The 22746-nt window shown below is 41.0% G+C and overlaps 1 protein-coding gene across 2 annotated transcripts; it reads right to left on the bottom strand.

The window, feature by feature from the left end:
• Positions 1-571: 571 nt before the first annotated feature.
• Rnf103 (ring finger protein 103) lies at positions 572-17285 on the bottom strand. 2 transcript variants are annotated; one of them, XM_087659499.1, is made up of 4 exons: positions 16292-17285; positions 14256-14395; positions 5716-5831; positions 572-2594 (listed from the first exon to the last, which is right to left on the bottom strand). In XM_087659499.1, exons 1-4 carry the CDS (start codon positions 16515-16517, stop codon positions 1010-1012), a joined length of 2067 nt encoding a protein of 688 aa, XP_087515625.1. In that variant the 5' UTR covers positions 16518-17285; the 3' UTR covers positions 572-1009.
• Positions 17286-22746: the final 5461 nt, after the last annotated feature.

Below are 22746 nucleotides of genomic sequence, written 5' to 3'. Positions count from 1 at the left end.
TAAATTTCAAGGGTATGATTAGGTGTTGACTATGTAAGAGAAAGCTCTCATTCATAGAAAATGTGGTGTAGTGACTGTTTATGGGTAAAGCATCATGTTTCAAGTTTACTTTCAATAGACTGAGAGGGAAAAAGAAGAAATATTAAAATTGTAATAAAAAGGTGCTAAAGTAAATGTAATAAAATACAAATATGGTGCACGAAAGAGAAATAGATATTTACTCTACTAGCTATATTCTCAGCTTTCCTGTAGCACTGAAAATTTTCAAAATAAAAAAGTCAGTTAAACATACAAGGTAGTCCTTGTATGACAATAAATTATAGTTGCTTTTACTTAGATGAATATGCTAAATACTAATTTTTCAAAGCCCCTATAAAATCCTTTCCTATCCAAGCTATCAGGCTGCGAGGTCAACTACCACTACTCAGAGCCAGTGTCAGCACTAGGATTCCTATCCTTCCCTCCACCTCAACATCATGGTGCAATGACCCGTGAAACTAGCAATCCAGCAAAACACCTACAAAAACCAGTTACCTTATCACAGCTTAAGATCAGAAAACCTACAACCTTCTGCTTTTAAAATAATTTATTTTATAGATCTGTTTTAATTTCATGTCTCAGAGCATACATTATTTAACCAAGAGGTGCTGGACAGAGATTGTAAAAAGGGAAAAAACATTTAGGGTAAGAAATCAGCTCAGGCCCACTAGGATTTGATCCTGCCTCATAAAGTCTTGCTAAGATAAATTTCTACCATACTTCTTTTGTGCTTACAAAAAACCCATTAACTTCTGAATTTTCAATGCTGTAAATAATTTTTTTACAGTTTAGTATGCATTCAATTGACACACAAGGCATCCAAATAAATTCTGTCATCAACATCAGCATAATGTGTATTTCCTGTCACTGCACTAACATTAAACTAAACTTCAAACCACAAAAACATTGTGACTAACATTAAAAAGGCAAGCTGTAAGATACTCAAAGCTTATTGGACAACTGCACATGGTCAAGATGGAGCATCATTTGACAACGGCTGTTGCTGTGCATATGGCTGCTTTTTCTTATATGAAGGCCAACGGCAAACAGGGCAACAGTGTCGGCCCCCAGCCAACCACATAACAATGCAATTCTGGTGAAACACATGACCACAAGGCAACCCCATCAGCAAACATCCATTCTCAAAATTCTCAAGGCAAACAACACATTCAGTACAGTGCAGCGTACCAGCAGGCCAAGTTAGCCAGTCCGGCTCCATATCTTCCTTAGTATTATGTGAGCCATATGACCTCCTCTTCCTTTCACATGGGCTGGTCTGACAACATTTATTGGCACATGAACAAGCCTCAGTATCGCAGCGACTTGTTCTTCCTGGAGAACTGTGAACATTTTGTTTATCTTCAAATACATCCTTACTACTACTAAAAGTGTCCGTGTTGTCACTATCTGAGTCATTTTCAGTGTCTTGAGAACTCTCCGACATTTCTTCTTCAGACTGAGCCCCAAGACATTTAAACCGCCACATTGGTAAGTTTTTAATATAATCAGTTGGTATCAGAGGGTGAAGCCAAAGGTCAGGGAAAGCTAACCGCTCCAAGAATAAGTCAGGGTCTTCATCCCAATCAGAGTCTACAGGAAAGTTCTGAAAAGAAGCAATCGGGTGGAAGAGGTAGCTGGTGTACCAGTCCCACAGACTTGATAACCACTCTAAATTATTCGCATTAACTTCATCATTGTTGCTGCGCCGTCTCTTCTTCTCAAAGTAATCAATTAGCAAACCATGTCCAAGGTATGTACTGAGAAACAGGGCTGGGTGTGAAGAGTAAAACATCCAGTCTGCCCTTACCCACGAAGCCAGTGTGGTTGTATTAGAGTATCGCAGCAATCTTAAACTATATTCATAAAAGCTATCTAAGTAAGGGAGCTGTAGAAAGCCCAACACAGGTAGCCAAGAAATAATTAATAGGGAATTGTATGTCCCTAAAGTGCTTATGAGAACCACAAATCGCTTGATGGTTGCTCCTTGTGTAATAAATAAGTCCATCCAAGCCATAAGATTAACTAGAACCAAACTCAAAACAAACAGATCATTTACTTCAGGTTGTAATGAGCGTAAAAATGAATCCATGGCCTGAAGGGATATAAATTCACCTGTGTGATTTCCATATCTGTAAATTCCTTCAGGAGTTCTAAGTATGTATGACGGCATGTTATAAATACCAATATCTGTCATATAACTCTTGTTGTTCCAATTTTCCACATTAACAAAAATAAACTCAACTCTTCCAGTAAATTTTATACTTAATGCAGAGAAGAAAGCTGGTGGTTGGTCAAGGTTTGCAAACAGGTATATTTTTACCCAGTACTGATCACTTTTATTCCATTCTTCTTTCAAATGCTCAACATTATATATAGTTTTGATCCGAGAAGCTGCATGGGCAGTTATCCATTTAAAAATGTGTTCTACTTCAATCTTGCGCCCACTGTACTCTTTAAGCATGACTTTCCCTTTAGATGTGCTTGTTTGTGGGACAGACATGATGAGAGTGGAACGTACCCAGCCTCTCCTTCTGCAGTACCTGTAAGAGAGTAAACTGAATGAACAGTGAGGCTGTTGAACAACTTACATGCTAACAATTTTCTTTAGGGCCTGAAAGGTACCCTTTTAAGACCCTCTTCTTTGAGACCAGATAATCTCCAATAACCAAAGAGAAGCCAAAACTTCTGGCAAGTGTGCCAGAATAAGCAAGCTTACTATAGTCTGCTTTGAATTTCTGTGTTTAAGAAAAAAATTTTGTATAAGGCATACCTAAAGCATTTCTAAGCCAAAGAGTCAGAAAATACTTTAGCACCGCCTATGTGCAACTGTGTTACATACTAAGATCCAAAGATAATGGCAAGTGATTTCTGCTCATACAGAATTAAAAACTGCTGTTATGGATGAGAAACCAGTAACAAAGTAAGATCAAAGAAGAGATATTACTAGGAATTTGAGCAGGTAAATAGCTCAAGAAAGGGTTGGAAAAGAACTAGGCCTTAAAAGATGGTTAGAAATTAGGGAGAAACAGAGGAAGATGAATGCTCCTACATGCTGAGTCCCTGAGGTAGTTCAGAGTCCTCAATAGGCACCTACCTTACCACTTCTCAACTAGCTACTCCCACAAGGCCTAGCACAAGGCAATAGGCACTAACTACTAAACAGTAATCTTTACATAAATAAGCCAATCCAAAAGGCAGCTACTTCAAGTTACAGTTAACTTTCTTTTCTCTGTAATGAATACCGTAAAAAAGGCCTTAACACTTAGGAAACACAGACAGAAAGTATACAAAGTTTCAGGCCAATCCATTTACCAGTGGAGTGATGATGAGCATAATTACAATCACCACCTGATTACAGTTATGCACGAGGTCCTTTGGTATCTAGTGAGTTCTTGATATGACATTTGTCCCCTCCGAAAAACCAGGTGATAAGAAATAACAAAAACTAAAACAGCTATCACATTACTTCCCGTTACTTATGGATAGATGATAACTGAAGACATTTTCCTTTTTTAAAAAAATTCTTCCTAAAACCTGCCATGTAGAATTTTATGATATATAAAATTTATATTGATAAAGAATAAAAATATCGGGGTTGGGGATTTAGCTCAGTGGTAGAGTGCTTGCCTAGGAAGCGCAAGGCCCTGGGTTCGGTCCCCAGCTCCAAAAAAAAAAAAAAAAAAAAGAATAAAAATATCTACCAGGTAGCTATGCTTTGTTATAGACTTGAAAATGCATAGCACTTGATTTCTTATGTTGCTTCAGAATACTGATCTAAGGGATGTTACATTTGATTTACTAAGCACATTTTATATTTTATTGGGGTTAGATGAATATGTTACACATTCATATGATCCAGAGAGGAAAGTCAAGTTATGTGGCATATGTTTTATAATGGCAGCATGACTAATTTATCTCAGGAATACTGTGGTATAATTTAAGATAAATGAAGATGGTATGTTGTCTTTTAAAGAACAGGTTGTAGAGGACACTGGGGAGCATCTTAGTGACTTTGAATCATAGCTCCTGACTCTTAACTTTTTAGTGTGTTTATTCAGTCCCTTAACAGCACATTTTTCATTAACATGAAATGGTTTGAAAAGAGACATACCTTAAAAATTAAGTATTTCTGTTCCTTAACAATAGAGTTATACAAAGAAAAATAATTCAATGGTATGAATCCTGTTTTTACCCTTGCCAAAAACAAACAGTGGGTAAAATGCCTGTAGACCCTTTCCATTTTATCTACGGAGTTTAAATGGCTTAATTTCAAGAAACTTGTGGTGACACATTCTACTCATTATAATTTGTATTTATGTGTAGTGTGTATGCTTGTTTGCAGGTCTCAGAACAGAGTATGTCAGATCCCCTGCTGTTGGGAACCAAACCCAGGTTCTCTACAAGATCAGAAAATGTTTTCAATTGCTGAAACATCTCCCCAGTCCCACATCTCTACTCTTGGTCATTCTTTTTATCTTCTCTCTTATAACTACACTGGCTTCTGTCTTGTGTCATAAATAATGACATCTTTATGACACAAAATCTTGCTTTGTAAAACGGGCAAGCTCTTAATGCTCTCATTTCCTCCTTTTATGTTTTCTGTTCAGTTCAGAACTGGTATTTTTAAGTTCTGTCATTCTAAAGAACTTGGGACTACCCAAAAGAAAATTTCTTGTTATAACTGTCAAATTAAATCATGTTTTTAAGAATTTTATATTACCATGTATCAACATAAAGTCTTTTACTGCCAATTAAAAAAGAACATTTTAAAGGTCAGAATAAATTCAATGATACTATCAAGAAAACATTTCTCAGGGTTTGTTTTGCGCAACTGTTTCACTATATAGGGTGGCTTAGGATTTGAGATCTTCCCATTCAGCCTCCCACTGGGAATACAGGTATATACCATTTTATCCAGCTCTTTTGTCAGTTCATTTGGCTATATAAAAATGTTGATTTTTTTTTTTTTAAATCAGTGTCCACACTGGGAGGCTCACAGCTACCTATGACTCCAGATCCAAGGATCCCACACCATCTTCTGAACTTCAATGGCACCTGTGCTCAGACGTGCATATATATACTCCTTTACACACACATATGTATGTAATCTAAATTTAACTAAAAATTAAGTAACAAGACCAGAATTAATGTAATAATACACTGAATACTGAAGTCAATGACAAACCAAACCACATCTAAAAAAATAAAGAAAAACAAAATAGTGAGGGGTAGAAAAGATAGAAAGGGTATGTCTGATTAAATACAAGGATGAATCTGACTTTGATATTGGAGAGAAGGGCATACCTAGGGGTAGTTGTGGAGCAGATGGAGAGTGACTACGGACATGCAAACTGAAGGTCAGAAGTATGAAAGTGGTTATGTAGGCCTGCAATCCAGGCCCTTGACTAAGGGAAGGTTATAAAGCCAGTCTGAGCTACAGATGAGAACAGTGATGTCATCCACAGCCATCTGGAAAAGAAAACTGAAACAAAGGACTACAGACAGTTTTAAGGGGTCTCTGAGAAAGTCAGCTACAAACATCTGGGCATCTGGGTAACCAGCAGTGCACTAAACAAATAATTAGTTTTCAGTTCAGGCAGGCTTCTTGTAGTGTTCTTTATTAAACAAAAAAGATTCTGGTCAGGGTTTAAACTCAGAATTTCTTAATCCACTTACCTGGGATCACTGGAACAGTTGAAAGTGCCTGTCCGTATTCCAAATCTTGACACTTTTTTTACCATTTTCTCCCAGTGGATTTTACCCACCAAAGGACTTCTGTCATTTGCTATGACCTATTTCCCAAGAGAGAGAGTTGAGGAAAAAGTGAAACTTTAATTACCTAAACCCAATCATTCCTATCTATAGAATACTCTTTTTGTTAATGACATTCTGCTTCCAGTTCTAGATCAACTGAATCATCTCATTATTACTGCACTTCTTTTTATATTTTAATTTGTCATTATTAATTAAATTCATGCATATGTGTATGAGTGTTACAGCATCCTTGTGGAGATCTGAGGGAACTCATGACAGTCAGTTCTCTCCTTCTGCTATCTGGGCACTGAGGCTTGAATGTGAGACCGCAAGCTTGTGCAGCACGCACCTTTACCTGCTGAGCCACCTTACTGGCCCTCACTGCTATTCCTACAGAAGTTACATCTGTCCAGCTAGAAAAGAAACCCAAGTGTAGTACGTTAAACTCCATGCTCTATCAGTAACTCAGAATAGGAGCCAAAAGCCTTTGAAAAATCTGCCATATTCTCTACTACGTACCTATTTTCTGTAATTATATTACACAATCAGAAAAAGGCCCTGAAGCCAATTTCTCTTTGAAAATAAGTTTTTAAAAATCCAAAGAAAGGGGGTGGTGTGGGAGGGGGAACACCTCATAGAAGAAGGGGGAGGAAGGAGAGGATAGGGGCTTACGGATGGGAAACTGGGAAAGGAAATGACATTTGAAATACACAGATCAGTAGTGCTCACCCTTGCTAACACCGTGACCCTTAACCCCAACCATAAAATTATTCTGTTGTTATGCCATAACTATAATTTGTGACTGTTATAAATCATAATATAAATATCTGGTATGTAGGATATCTTTTATGCAACTGCAGATTGAGAAACACTGACATAAACCATTTTAATGAGTAATGCAAATCAGGGGGAACATGATTTTTTGCATGCTTTGTATACTGGTGTGCGTTCAGGAAAATATCTGACTTATTGTTAATTAGAAAGACTCTAGGAACAGGAGCAGCCACAATGAACTTGGCAGCCTTAAACTTATATTTCAAGTGTACAAAACAGCCCTCATACACAGTTAGCTCTTAGAGGAGCTGATTATATTTTAAAGAAAGGAAAAAATTTGACTTTCAAAATGTTGTTAACTTCTCTGTTTATGACAGTAGTAGTTAAATATCTCTTCTCTTTATCACCAGTCTTCCTGACTTAATGGAAGCAGAGTTTCACTGAAGATAATAGTATAACTCTAAAAAATGTAAACATAATAAAATACAATTTAATGGAAAACCAAAAAATGTCTAAAGTTTTCACGATGCCCTGTACTTTAAGTCCAGCATATACAGACCTAAGCTGTCTTCATAAATGCCATCTTTACTGACATTATTCAATTTGAAATTACAAAGACAACACTCGGGGGCCTCTAATCTTTCTGGCAGGAAGAACTATTTTCATAATTGAAAAGCCTCAGGAAGTAAAGTTCCAGGCGTGTGTATAAACTGAGTGCGAGCAGTGAACTCGCTGTGAGAAGCAAGGGGTAGGACAGCGACCTCAGCTGTGGCCCTTTTCCTAGGAAGTCTAACAAATGTCAGGAGCATCACAGGCTGAGGGCACATGGTCCTGGAAAATGAAGTTACTCAAGCAACTCCTATAATACATCATGGATACTGTTGTTCTAACACGTATGGAGACATACATGTACATGTAACACACTGTAACATACATTTAATACTCAATACTTGCACACGAATTAGAGAATTAAGTAAATGGTTTTGACAATACTTTTAATGAAAATACATGGTCTTATTGAGGGAGACATGAGTTCACATTTGCATTCTCAGAGGACTGAGGACACGGTTAAAATATAAGCTTTTTAGGGAGGTCATGCTGATCACATTACCCAAGATGCTACTTAGCCCTTTTTCTTGTCTAAAAGTATATTTTAAAGGTTTACCTGGAGAATCAGGGCAGTCAAGTATGGTCTGTTTCCTAATTCTTGGTCCCTTTTCCTTCTGTCCTTCTCTCTCTGTCTCTGTCTCTCTGTCTTTAGTGGAGGTAATGGTGGTTCAGGAAGTGGAACATAGGACACTAAGAGCATACTAGGCTAATGCTCCACCACTCAGTTCTATACCCAGCGGCAAAATAAGTGTTCTTTTCCTTTCTGTTACTTCTCAAGAGTCATTAGTACTTCTCTTGATCATGGGGCCAAAAGTACCTGAACATAACCTTCAGACTTCTCAAATCAGTCTCTGTGTAATTAAATACTATACTCTCTGTTCTTTGCAGTCTCCTCTTTCTCTGTCTCTTCCTTTCTCTCTCTTTAAAAATAACTCTCTTTCCCAACATTTCTTCCATTTCTTGACTAAAGCTGTAAAATAACCCAAATATTTTAGGCCTGTGTTGGCAATGACAATGCCTCAAGGAGCTAAGACATTGCCACTGTCAACGTGCACACAGCCCTAAGTCGCAGGGCATCTTTGAGTGAAGACCTAATTGCTGATTGTGCAAGTACCTTGCAGATGCATGACAAGCACTTCTGTGTTAGGAATGAGAAGGGGGAATAAGAGAGGGCTGTTCCCAGGCACACCCTGGTTCTGGCAGGGACAGCAGGAGTGAGTGAGGAGAATTGTGAGAGAGGCTGAGGAGCTACATGACAATTTCAACCCTGGGGCCTTATTTACTCAGCAATCTGTTCTAGCATCTGTTCTGGAAGAGTTTAAGGATTCCCCACTGAGAGAGCTGTACAAAAATGAGAAGTCATCTAAGCATTTAATGAATCATTTTATGATTCTGTCACTATTGCTACACAATTAGAAACTGTTTTGTTAAAATCCTATGCGATTAGTCAACTAAAGGTTTTACATACATTAACTTTGAAGGAGGTTGAATTAAATGGTCACTATAAAAATGGTAGTGTTTTCACAATTAGCTCATCTGGCTCAGTTAATGGCAAAACAAAATCTTCTTCGCCTATTAAACTGTGTCACATTAGCAGGAGTGCTCTGCTCTACAGCTTATGTCCTACAAAGTACACATCATCTGGAGTGAATCCACACTGCTGGTCTACTACATGAGAAGAGATACTTCTCAGAAATTCTCTACAGAGAATGTTTTCAAATACAAGAAAAAAATCTGAATCGAAGTACAGGTGAATTTCAAGCCTGAAAGAGATCTGGCATCACAGGCTAAATGTAGGGCAATCTTTCAGTTCATTGTTGTGTCTAGATGATCTGGGTGCTGCTAATTAAACATTTGAGCTGAACTAAACTTTTTCAAGCTTTTTACAATTTGTTCTACACAATCCCCACTTCTGGTTTTTGAGACAGGATTTCTCTATTTAGCCTTGGCTGTCCTGGAATTGGTCCTGTAGACCAATCTAGCCTCAAACTCACAGAGATCTGCACGGCTCTGCCTCTCCAGAGTGGTGGGATTAAAGACAGCCACCAAAACCACAACCACCCAACTTCTATGTCTTTTTATAAAGAGTTTCTAAAACAATTTCTATTATAACCAAAAGTTCCTTCCCAACAACCTGTCATCCTGTATGTTTTCTAACAGACAGTATAAATGGCATCTTGCTATGCAACGGCATACTAACTGTTTTGGTTTCCTTTATATAAAAGATAGCTAATATATTTGCAAATATACTTTTGCCTGTTTTTTAAGAAGAGGGTGTATTTCTTCAGAACACTTAGTGCGTCCTTGTTACCCCCCCCCCCCCAGAGGAGTCACAGTTACATACTGCGGTTCCTTTGAATAAGAGAGCTGACATTTTTACATTCCTCAGTATTTTAACAGGGATACAGTTTTACAAATTAAATATATAGAGATAGATAGATAGATATCTTCTGTGTAAAGTCATCAAAATTGAGGATCAGTGATAAGACAAAGCTGAAACTGAATAACATTCTAATTAACTAACTGTAAGTATTCACCCTGTTATTGTTTCTAATTTCTGACTAAAATCAAGTGTACTACTCTCACTGGCTTACTTTATGGGTAAATTCTAAACATTTCCACCAACATAAAACACAGTGGCTTGCTGCATATTTTGCTCTGTAGTAGCCCATTAAAGGGATAAATAATTAGATTTTCCCTAAACAAATAAACAAATAAAAGAGCAAATAAACAAGTTTAAAATCAGCTGTTAATGCTTCCAGCCAAACAGGAACTGCATTAACAGAATTCTTCAGTAAACAGTGACCAAAGCTTTCCAGTACTTTAAGTCTATAAAGTGTTTTTCGGTGCTGTGCAACTCCAGTGACTTTAATCCCAATAAATGGCACAGCTAGTAGGGAATGAACAGCTATATCTCTTTTAAAATTATGACAAAAGTCAAAAGAAATAAAGAAAAAAATGTTAGAGGACAAATACAAAAGAAAAAGCTATACTTTATGCAATTTTTCCACTTCAAAAGCTTTGCTCCTCTAACCAGCAATCTTTTGAAAGCAAAATAATCCTCGACTTTGGGTGCCAAGGGGACTGGGTGGTGGCAGAGTCAAAGAGCCACAAAATTGGGAAATGAATGGCTAATGGCAGGAGCTTAAGTTAGGGAGGAAGAACAAAATTGTAACTCTGTGTTACAATTGTATTACAAAGGAAGGACTTGGTTCTGTGTGAAATACATAGTGTATATTATTCATAAAGGTGTCATGGATTTTGCTATTTTTAAAAATAAAAATTAGTTCTTGCAATGGTTAGTGGAGAGAACCAACTCCTACAAGCTGTCCTCTGTTCTCCACAAGTACTTCTCACCCAAAAAAAATAGAGGTAATTTTTAAAACTTTGGGAAGGCAGAGGGGATGAGATAGCTTGGTAGGATAGCATTTGTCTGACAGGCCTCCTGACCTGAGTTTGAGCCCCCAAATCCACATGTTTCAGGGACATCTACAAGGTTGTCTTTTGGCTGTCACACATATACCACAGTGGGCATATCCCTTCCACATACATCATCCATGCACACATAGAAGGATGATGATGATTTTTTTAAAAGAAGGTGAGTGGAATGAATACCTGCATTCATCTTTCTCCATTTTCTGACATGGATGAGATGTACTAGCCACCTACATGACTGCTGCATTATTTCCCCTCCAAACAGGAAGCCAAAATGAACCTTTCCTTTGTCATAGCAATAGGAAAAATAACTCCTATAGTTCTATTCATCACACATGCTCAAGTACACAGGAAACACATGGAATCAAGTTTGACAAGCTGAAGACAGAAATGGCCAAAATCTATGCAGTACAGTGTGTGAAAATACTCCTCATAGGCACTTTAAAAAACAGAAAAGAGCAAACAAACTAGCCAGCTTCTTTCAAAATACATAAGAGTGTCATGATGGCTGACACCTGCTCTCAGCAGTCAGAAAGATGAGCAGGAAGAAGGTAATGAGCCTGGACTACTCAGTGACCCTGCTTCAAAACAAACAACAGAAAACAAAATAGAAGAAGAGACCCAGCAGTTAAACTGTACAGAACTGTATTCTTGAGAGATAGTCTTGCTGAGGAGTGACAAACAACCAAGAGAACACTTCCCTTCTGTTTCTAGCAAATATTTTTAAAATTTTAAGTATAGTTTTAAAAACTAACTAAACAAACAAAACCCAAATATAACTATGAAGTTATAACTTAAGAGAGGTGCCTGGCCGTTAAGTTCAGCTGCTTAGGTTAGCTCCTAGTTCCAACAGCAGGGTCTCAGGCTTACTTCTCTCAACTATCTGAACAGACACTGGCCTTGCAGACCAGACTAGCCATTTGACAGATCTAAGTAACTGGTCACAAAGCACACAAGCTGGACACTGGAAATCAGTGGCATTGCACATTACTGGAAAAACAAAGAGTGCCCTACTGTACTGTTCCCTATATACATTCTGTTTTCCTTAGGAAGTATTTTTCAACTGTTAAATACATGACTTTTAAAATACTTGGGAGAAAATAATGAAGAGACTAAAAGCTACATTTACATCATTGCTTATTACTTTGTTCAATAGCCACCTTGTAAAAAAGTTCCTCATTATTCTATCTCTTTAGTCCACTTCTTTTTTCTCAGAACTTCCAACTTATTGGCATTATATTCAATATTAATTTATTTGATGTCTGATTCTCACAACTGGAATGTGAGCTGCTTGGTCATAGCTCTGGCAAAGTCATTTATACTAAATAAATGGATTAATTTTATCACATATTAAGGGATTTAGTTCATACATATCTTTAGTGAGACATCAAGAGGATAGGTAACTGGGGCTGGAAAGATGGCTCAGGGGTTAAGAGTACTGACTGCTCTTCCAGAGGACCTACTTCTGATTCTGAGCACCCACATGGCAGTTAACAACCATCTGTTAGTCTAGTTCTAGGAGATCTGACACCCTCTTCTGGCTTCTGTGGGCACCAGGCGAGCACACAGTACAATGACACACATAAGGGAAAACACCTGTATACATAATAAAAATAAATCTTTTTAAAAAAAGATAACTTAAAAGTGAAGCATATATAGCTAACTAGTCAATCAGATTTACCTAGCATTTACAAGTAGGATCCTGTATTTCCAAGCAGTTCCCAGGCCTTTGACATCTTCTGCATTTTAGCCATGCCTAATGCCTTCTCCACCATCCACTTCAGAAAATCAAATCATGTAAGCGATAAGCATTTAGGCCATAAAACCACAGCAATGGGACTGACCATTCAATTCTATCTTGTCAATATACCTAAAATTATCAAAACCAATAAATATTTCTTGGCCAGATTAGAAGTAAGTGTTTGGGGCAAGAAATAGAATAATAATTTTATAAAGCTTTAAACAAATGACTGAAATCACATCCAGGGCTTCAGGCATACCAGGCAAACGTTCTACCACTGAGTTATATTCTCAACCCTTATAGCTTATTTCTCAATAAACAAAAACAGAAATAAACTAGAATTTGTACAGACTAAACCCTCTCAGGTTCTACCTTTGCTGATTATAAAGGGTAAAAAGTCAAATACAGTAGGAATGGAACTAAAAAGGGAAGACCAGGGTATTCAGTGAAATTTCCACAGAATCACGGAAGCTCACTCTTCCAGCACAGTAGATGACAGCATCATTCCATCCTCTTTAAATGCACATGCGTTTGAGTCCAGAAACAAGAGAAAACCTACCTATTCCCAATTATACTGCCAGCCAATGACAAAACTCAGGCTTCCTTCCAATTAAGGTTTCTAAAACTTATTTTAAAAACAAATCTTGTAGCCTTTGTTCTCAGAAAGTAATATGAAGCTTTTATTTTAATTTTCAAACCCTAAGTCAAAACTGGTCAACAGCAAAGTGGAATGTCAAGAGCACTGGAAAAAAATGGGAGGATGGATGTATGCATTGTCAATGACTACACAGAAGTCCGTCTGAAGGAAGAAAACAAACCAGAGGACCTGGGATCTGACCCTAGTGCAATACTGCTGAGCAGGCCCAGGGCCTTCAACAACCTCCCTCTCATCTTAGTGCTTCAGAAACAGTCTGACATGACTTCTGAGTTTCAGCCAGCCACACTCTACATTCTTAACTTTGGTCATATTCAGACTTCAAGCTTACTTGTTATGTTACTGCAAGTGAATAGATTTTAAAAATTAAACTTTGCCTTTTCAGTAATATTTAGGATGACATTACATGCTCAATATTCCAATTCCGAATTATTCCAATACACATGGTTACATTAATGCTGTGTATCCACTTACCAAAATCCATACCATGAAAATCATTAAAGATAATTTTTAAGGTCCTTTACAGCTTGAAATTCCTAATATACTAACTAAATCTCACAGTTTTGATATCATAAAAACTATCTAATCACCATAAGGAAGGAAAAAAGGAATAGAAAAGCATGTTCCCTAAGTCCCGCAGTATAGCTACTTTGCTGAGTTGTTTCTATGGCGGTTAGCACAGCTGCCATGCAAGGCTGGCTGCTTCACTAATGCAAAGACTTTTTACTTTTACTTTAGTGTTCTTCCCTTGCATGCTAAACCTGTGTGGAGTAATAAACTTAATAAACTCAGAGATAGAGTTAAAAAATAAAACAAAATAGTGTACACTGCTAAATAAAAGGAACATGTGTGTTTCTAGACATTTCTGTCTGCTGATTCTCAAGACAACGCCCCCCATCTTTCCTTTTCCACTCTTTACTTTTTACTTTTTTTTTTCTCAAAGACATTGTCTCATGTTTCCTATCTAGACTGGCTTTGAACTCGTTAGGCAGCTGAGGAAGACCCTGAACCTCTGAGTCCTAGTTTCTGCCTCCTGATGCTGGGATTTCTGGTGTGTAACACAACGTGGTTTAGGTGGTGCTAGGGACTGAAGCCAAGATTTCATACATGGCCATACTCTACCAACTGAGCTGCACCTCCTGACCTAATTTTCATTATCATTGCTTTGAAAAACAACAGAAGAGGTACTCAGTGGTAAATACTATTTTGGTATAAATAAGGTTCATTAAGTATTGTCATCCTTTCTACCTGAACCAGCCAGATGCCATCTTTTGTGTCTTCTACAAGCTCATAGAAATGCATTTCACCACTGAAATTGGTACTAGAAACAGACTCAGATGCTTCTTCTTCCTTGAGAGCAGAATAGAGTTCACCTTCCATCAAGTCACCTGAAGGAAAAAATAAAAACCCTGTTAAGGTTTCAAAAATCCCAACTTCAATGATTAATTCCATTTTATATCATGAATAAGAACACTATTATATTTTCATTCTACAAAATAGAATAGTTCCTAAATACAAGATTCATACATCAACAAAAGATGAAAAAAAGACAATAATTCATCTCTTATAGTAGAGCATATATTCCATTGGGGGGGTCATCATATAGCTTGTTAGTAAATTACTAAATTACACCAGTCAAAAAAAAATCCCCTCAAACTAGTAATCATTTAATTTTACATAAAGCCTGTGCAAGCTTCACATGTTTCTCAAAGCTTGGTTTATGTGCTGTGACTCACAAGATTTAGAAGAGGGTTCACAGAATTTGCCATCAGCCTGCTTAAAATGGCCACAAGGTTTTTATGTGAATGGGAGAGATAGAGTGTTACCTATCAGAACAACAAATCCCCATATTCATACACAAGTGTACCAGGTAAACTTGGATCATATATAATGAAATATAAAAAAAAACCGAACCATTCAAGTCATACTATCTAACCTTTGCCTTAAATATTACATAGTGGTATTCCAGTTCCATTCTAAACAGCAAAACCATCTACAACAAACATTTAGGTTTTACAGTTAAGTTGTCATACCAAGATTGCTTTTTGTTATGCTGTAAAATATGGGATCTGAATCATACATTGGTTGTATATTCTTTAGACTATGTATAGATTCCTTGTACATTCCAACAATTTTAGGCTCAAACGGCAGCAAAATATCTAACATAAAGCTCAAAGGGAAAAAAAACTGTGTGATCAAATAACTGTATGAGATAGCTAAGCCACTTCCCTCCCCCAACAACCAATGGCAGCATAAACCAGCAGCAATCAAGAGCAACAATAAAACACAGTTGAAAAGTGTATCCCTTACCAAGCATTCCTTCCTTTTCCCCCACTGGTGACCACACAAGTGTTAGACTGCTTTATGTTGTAATCTTGCCTATCACACTATTTGTCTAGATAGCAATACCTCAGGGAAAAAAAAAAAGATCTTGTACAAGGCCCCGCTGATGACATACTTGAAAGGACAAAACCAGACAGTCATCAGTTTCATCAAATGCTTCCTACATCAACTCAGAACGCCTTTCTCAAGTTACATTCCTCTTTCAGGAGGACTGTCTAAACACGGAGACACTTTCAAGTTAACTGTATTTCCCCTCCTAATCCTATCACAAATCAATGGCTACATAAATATTCTTTCAGCACTATTTCAAGTCTCTTTCACAACCCATTAAGTGACGCACGGATGCCTGTGACACATGACAAGAAAGGTATACATTCAAGATTCAAAAGTAAAAATTATAATACTGCAAGAAAATATGAACTCCAAACAAGGACGACAATCACACAAAATGTTCGCTAAATTTAAAGTAAAAAAAGCAAATATTGCACAGTGTACACCTTATCTGTAATTAAATGCATAATTTACGCATAAATCTAAGGTCCACGTGCCTTTTGTTATTATCTTAATGATGTTTTACCCTCCCGCAGCTTGTTTTCACTATGGAGGCAGAAGCTGCAATTTACAGGCTGTTTTGGAGTTTTTTTTTTCCTTCTCCTATAATCAATTTCCTGAATTCTGGGACAAATGGTTCGATTTAATGATTTTCTTTTTAAAGCTACACTTTCAAACTGTCATTTCCAAAGAGACTTTGGAACACACCAAATACTCCAACAGTTTCTTTTTCAAAACCAAGATTTACATATTCATTTAGAATGGACAAAGACGACCTGGGCAACTCCCTGGAGCAGTCTGCTTAACCATTCCGGGAGCTGCCTCATTCTAAGAGCTGGGGAAGAGCCAGGACATTGGAGGCGACCTCCCTCCGGGAGCTCAGCACTTGCCTGACTTCTCCACCAGCTCCCGTACATCTTTCTTCTCAGGTAGTCCGGAGTAGCCCAGCCCTCGACACTCCAGAATGGTCTTCAGCTTCTTGAAGCTCAATGCCACCGGATCCACCAGCTGAGTAGCAAAGATGCCAGTCTCGTACCACACAATGGCCTCAAAAAACCTGGCCAGGACGAACAGGATCAGGAAATACAGGAGCAAGAAAAACAGCTTCAGCCACATCTTCGCCCTCTTGGCGTCGCCGGGAGCCGGGACGCCGTGGACAAGAAGAGGGGGTCGAGTGCGGGGCGACGGAGCGTAGCCTGGGCGAGGGCGGCGAGGGCAGCGAGGGCGCGCGGCGGTGGCGGTCACCCGCGGGCCATCCCCGCGGGGAGGCAGGTGGATCGCTGCGTGCGTGCGGCTGAGGGCGCCGGCTCTGGCCTTGCGGTCAAGAGCTGAGAAAGGGAGAAGAGGGTACGTTCAAAAGCACTCCACCCATCGAACCGCGGAAGGCTGGAAGGGGCAAGAGCCCACCAGGGGTGACCCAGGAGGCAGCTCCGATAGACTGCGGGCCAGCGGAGGGCGGTTGGCGCCGGACTACGTGGCCCCAGTCCGGAAGGCGCGGTGCTCGGCTGGGCCAGGCCTGGGGCCCGGCGCGCCCAGCGCGGGTTGGAGCGGTCGTCGCAGCGCCGCGCCGAACGCCCAGGCTTCAGGCCCCGGCGGCCGCCCAGGCCCGGCGGCGGCTCCAGGTTCCCGCGGGCGGCGCCTCTCAGGCCGGCGGCCCGCGAGGGGGCGTCGCGGCGGCTCCCGCTGAGGAAGAGCGCGAGACCACAGTCGTGAAGGGAGAAAAAGCAAAAAGCAAATAACACTAGGCCCCGACGCGGCTCTCCAGGGAGGCTTCCTGTCAGTTGCGTAGCTGCGCGGGGACTAGCCCTGTGCGGATGCGCCGCGCCAACCGCGGCCACCGTCCCTGCCGCCTCCTCAGGCCACGGCCGTCGCCCCCGGAGCACTGGACCCGCTGCAGCTGCGGCCCCAGTCAAGACATAACAACTGACGTCGGCATCTGGGCGGGGTCTCGGGAGGGGCGGGGTTAGAAGCCGCAGGGTGCAAGGGGAGAGGGGCGGCTGAAGGCTGGACTGGGTACGCCTCCTGAGTTACTGTGCTCTCGCGGTCCCAGCCCTCTTAGGCACTGTGTTTAGCCACTGATTACAGTCTCCAGATTGGACCTGCGACACTGCACATTTGTGTTGAGCGTGAAAATGAAGGCTGCTAAAGATGTTCGTTTTTGTTTGTGGTTTTTGTTTTGTTTTGATACACTGCCTTATTATGTAGTCCGGGCGGGTCTGGAAATACTTTGTAGACCAAACGGGCCTCAGAGCTCAGAGATTGCCTGCCTGGCATGAAAGTGCTAGGATTAAAGCCGTACACCAGCACACCCATCCAAATCAACAATATCTGTAAATATCAGAGCCTGTGTTTCATTTAGGTCCAGTCCCTGTGAACTGTGGATGGTTGGTGTTTTGTTTTGGGGTTTTTTGTTTTGTTTTGTTTCTTTATTTTTTATTTTTATTTATTTATTTATTTATTTTTTTGGCACAGCTGGCTTAAGGTGTTGGAGGTGAAACTCCGAAAACAGATGTTTTTCTACTTTTGCTTTAGAATGTGTTTTTCACACACATGTGTTGGAAGAGGTTTGTCCAAAAAGAATGTTAGTATGTGACCAGTTGTGACTAGTGTCCTAGGGGGGTTAAAAATTAGACAATGAAGGCCCTGAGTTCTTGGGACAAAAGTTGTTAGGTGTGGATAAATCCAGGTGCAAAGGTCTGTGTATTTTAGCCAGCCAGAGGAGCCCATATAAAATGAGTTTGACAGCAGGCGTATGGTACCTGGTTCCGTGTTTATTTAACTCTAGCAGGATCATGCTCTTTATTTAAATATCTGTGTCAGTCTTCAGGAAGGTCACAGTTGTATTCATGAACTGAACAAGGCTTGTATGAAGCCCTTGATCAGAACAAGCAGGAATTCCAGGAGAAATGTTAGCCAGCAAGCAAAAGCATGAACAACCCTAAACCAGGGGTGAAATTTTTAGGAAGAGAGTGTGACCCCCAATCTGGGAGCAAATGAGCCATGGAAAATAAAGAATGGATCATAAAATGTAGACAAAGAATAGTACCCCTTTAAAATGCAGTTAAGGAAGGCATCTCAGTGTCCAGCTAGTGGAGGAGCCAGGAGGGAGCAAGCCCAGGGGCAGGGTGGGTAGGGGCAGGGTGGGCAGGAGCAGGGTGGGCAGCAGCAGGGTGGGCAGCAGCAGGGTGGGCAGGGATATACAGCTCCGTTCTTCTGTCTCGCTAGCTTCAGTGTGGTTTGGTTTCCAGGGCAGCAGACCATGTGGAGACTGTATTAAACAGTTCGTGCTGACAGGCTTGGCTCTGTAATTTCAGCATCCTTGATTTCATGGTATAGCACTGTTATACGGTGGCATTGCTATTCAAGTCTAAACACATAAATGATATGCCTTGCCTCCAAGGAATGCATTTTAGTAATAATAGACTCTGTCAATACACAGAGTCAATAACAGAAAAGAAGAACAGGTAGGGAAAGTTGGGAGGATGTGCTGAGGATGGAGCCAGAGGCCAGGGTTTAAAAGTAATCAATCAAATCATGAGAGGGGCTAGAAGGGCGGGGGAGGATTGAAAAACAATTTTGATTTCATTTGTTTGTTTCCGTTGCCTCAATTCCCAATCTTTTGCCTTGTTCCCTCAATGGTTTAACCCTTCAGGAAAGACAGACACACCAGTGAAAGTAGACATGCTGGAGAAGGGTGGCATATGGACACATGTCCTCTATTAGGAGATGTGAGCAGCTTTCCAGGAGAGTAATTGGTGATGTGAATAAGAAAATACACACACACACAAGTGATCTCTGGTACCGGAAGCTTTCTTCGGGAAATTTATCTTGAGGAAATTAGTGGACACCGATGCAAAGATGTATATAACGTTTTGCCTTAAGAGTTAATAGAAAGAAAAACTCACGGGTGATGATTAGTCTTCACTCTAAGTTTGGAATCACCTAGGAACCACAGTACTGGGTATAGCTGTGAGGGAGAGTCCAAAGAGGTTTAACTGAAAAAAGAAAACCCATCTTGAAAGGTGCTCCATTCTGTGGGCTGGAGTCTTGAATGGAGTAAGTAGGAAAGGAGGAGGGAGGAGGAGGAGGTTTGGCTGTGGACATAGGTAAGCTGCCACCTCAAGCTTCTGCCCGCCTCCGTACTTCCCCACCATAGACTGTACCTCCTCCAACTATGAGCCAAAAAACAAACAAAACAAAACATCTTCTGCCCTTCTATCTTGAGTTGCTTTTGTCACAGCAATTGAAAAACAAAACACTAACAGGAGAACTAATGAAATAACACAGATGACAGTATTACCCAGTTAGTAAAAGGAAAAGATAGGCAAATGGTTATAAACCTGGACTTCTGTCCAAAATAGTGTTTAGTGGAGAATAAAAGAGGGGAGATAACTCAGACATTTACATAATGCTTCTAATTATAGATTTGTATTAGAAAGGGGCTGGCAGGTAGCTCAGTGGGTAAAGTGGTTGCTGCACAGGCATGAGAGCCTGAGCTTGGAGCCCCAGAGTCCACGGAACTCTAAGGTCGGTGACTCTAGTGCTGAGGTAGAGATAGGTGGAGCCCTGGGGCTATAACCAGCCAGTCTATTCAATTAGTGAGCTCCAGGTTCAGGGACAGACCCTATCTCAAAAATAAAGCCAGATATGCTGGCACACAATTGTACTTCTGGAATTTGGGAGGCAGACACGGGTGGATCTCTATAGGTTTAAAGCCACCCTAGTCTTCTACATAGTGAGTTTCAGGTAAGCCAGGGCTATATAGGGAGACCCTGACTAAAATACATAAAAAAATAACAATAAGAAATAATAAGATAAAGTCCCACACCGGCGGATCCCGGACCGCAGCAGCTCTCTGCTCCCAAACCCCGTGGGAGAGAGACCTCACCGCCTGATCAGGTGGGCACTCCTGAGGCTGCAGAGCGGAGGAGACCACCAACACTGCCCACCCCTGCCCACATCCCTGGCCCAAGAGGCAACTGTATAAGGCCTCTGGGTTCCCGTAGGGGAGGGCCCGGGAGCGGCAGGACCCCTGCGCCTGAGACACTGCCGGAACCTGAAGGAAACAGACCGGATAAACAGTTCTCTGCACCCAAATCCCGTGGGAGGGAGAGCTGAACCTTCAGAGAGGCGGACACGCCTGGGAAACCAGAAGAGACTGCACTCTGTGCACATCCAGGCGCCAGAGGAAAACACCAAACGCCATCTGGAACCCTGGTGCACGGAGGCTCCCGGAAAGAGCGGCGCAGATCTTCCCGGTTGCTGCCACAGCGGAGAGCACTTAGGCAGTACCCCACGAGCAAACTTGAGCCTTGGAACTGCAGGTAGGACCAACTTTTCCCCTGCAAGAAACCTGCCTGGTGAACTCAGGACACACAGAGGCAAAATTCCTCTAAGGCCGGGCACTTCCTGTGTTTACCGGAAGTCCCACACCGGCGGATCCCGGACCGCAGCAGCTCTCTGCTCCCAAACCCCGTGGGAGAGAGACCTCACCGCCTGATCAGGTGGGCACTCCTGAGGCTGCAGAGCGGAGGAGACCACCAACACTGCCCACCCCTGCCCACATCCCTGGCCCAAGAGGAAACTGTATAAGGCCTCTGGGCTCCCGTGGGGGAGGGCCCGGGAGCGGCAGGACCCCTGCGCCTGAGACACTGCCGGAACCTGAAGGAAACAGACCGGATAAACAGTTCTCTGCACCCAAATCCCATGGGAGGGAGAGCTGAACCTTCAGAGAGGCGGACACGCCTGGGAAACCAGAAGAGACTGCACTCTGTGCACATCCAGGCGCCAGAGGAAAACACCAAACATCTGAAACCCTGGTGCACGGAGGCTCCCGGAAGGAGCGGCACAGATTTTCCCGGTCGCTGCCACAGCGGAGAGGACTTAGGCAGTACCCCACGAGCAAACTTGAGCCTTGGAACCACAGGTAGGACCAATTTTTCCCCTGCAAGAAACCTGCCTGGTGAACTCAAGACACAGGCCCACAGGAACAGCTGAAGACCTGTAGAGAGGAAAAACTACATGCCCGAAAGCAGAATACTCTGTCCCCATAACTGGCTGAAAGAAAACAGGAAAACAGGTCTACAGCACTCCTGACACACAGGTTATAGGACAGTCTAGCCACTGTCAGAAATAGCAGAACAAAGTAACACTAGAGATAATCTGATGGCGAGAGGCAAGCGCAGGAACCCAAGCAACAGAAACCAAGACTACATGGCATCATCGGAGCCCAATTCTCCCACCAAAGCAAACACGGAATATCCAAACACACCAGAAAAGCAAGACCTAGTTTCAAAATCATATTTGATCATGATGCTGGAGGACTTCAAGAAAGACATAAAGAACTCCCTTAGAGAACAAGTAGAAGCCTACAGAGAGGAATCGCAAAAATCCCTGAAAGAATTCCAGGAAAACACAATCAAACAGTTGAAGGAATTAAAAATGGAAATAGAAGCAATCAAGAAAGAACACATGGAAACAACCCTGGACATAGAAAATCAAAAGAAAAGACAAGGAGCTGTAGATACAAGCTTCACCAACAGAATTCAAGAGATGGAAGAGAGAATCTCGGGAGCAGAAGATTCCATAGAAATCATTGACTCAACTGTCAAAGATAATGTAAAGCGGAAAAAGCTACTGGTCCAAAACATTCAGGAAATCCAGGACTCAATGAGAAGATCAAACCTAAGGATAATAGGTATAGAAGAGAGTGAAGACTCCCAGCTCAAAGGACCAGTAAATATCTTCAACAAAATCATAGAAGAAAACTTCCCTAACCTAAAAAAAGAGATACCCATAGGCATACAAGAAGCCTAAAGAACTCCAAATAGATTGGACCAGAAAAGAAACACCTCCCGTCACATAATTGTCAAAACACCAAACGCACAAAATAAAGAAAGAATATTAAAAGCAGTAAGGGAAAAAGGTCAAGTAACATATAAAGGCAGACCTATCAGAATCACACCAGACTTTTCGCCAGAAACTATGAAGGCCAGAAGATCCTGGACAGATGTCATACAGACCCTAAGAGAACACAAATGCCAGCCCAGGTTACTGTATCCTGCAAAACTCTCAATTAACATAGATGGAGAAACCAAGATATTCCATGACAAAACCAAATTTACACAATATCTTTCTACAAGTCCAGCACTACAAAGGATAATAAAGGGTAAAGCCCAACATAAGGAGGCAAGCTATACCCTAGAAGCAAGAAACTAATCATCTTGGCAACAAAACAAAGAGAATGAAAGCACACAAACATAACCTCACTTCCAAATATGAATATAACGGGAAGCAATAATCACTATTCCTTAATATCTCTCAATATCAATGGCCTCAACTCCCC

The sequence above is a fragment of the Rattus norvegicus genome, chromosome 4 (assembly GCF_021556685.1).
Source record: "Rattus norvegicus strain SHRSP/BbbUtx chromosome 4, alternate assembly SHRSP_T2T, whole genome shotgun sequence".
In the NCBI taxonomy this organism is placed as follows: Eukaryota; Metazoa; Chordata; class Mammalia; order Rodentia; family Muridae; genus Rattus; species Rattus norvegicus.
The sequence above is the reverse complement of the archived record's forward strand: the minus strand, read 5'-3'. Positions and strand labels throughout refer to the sequence as shown.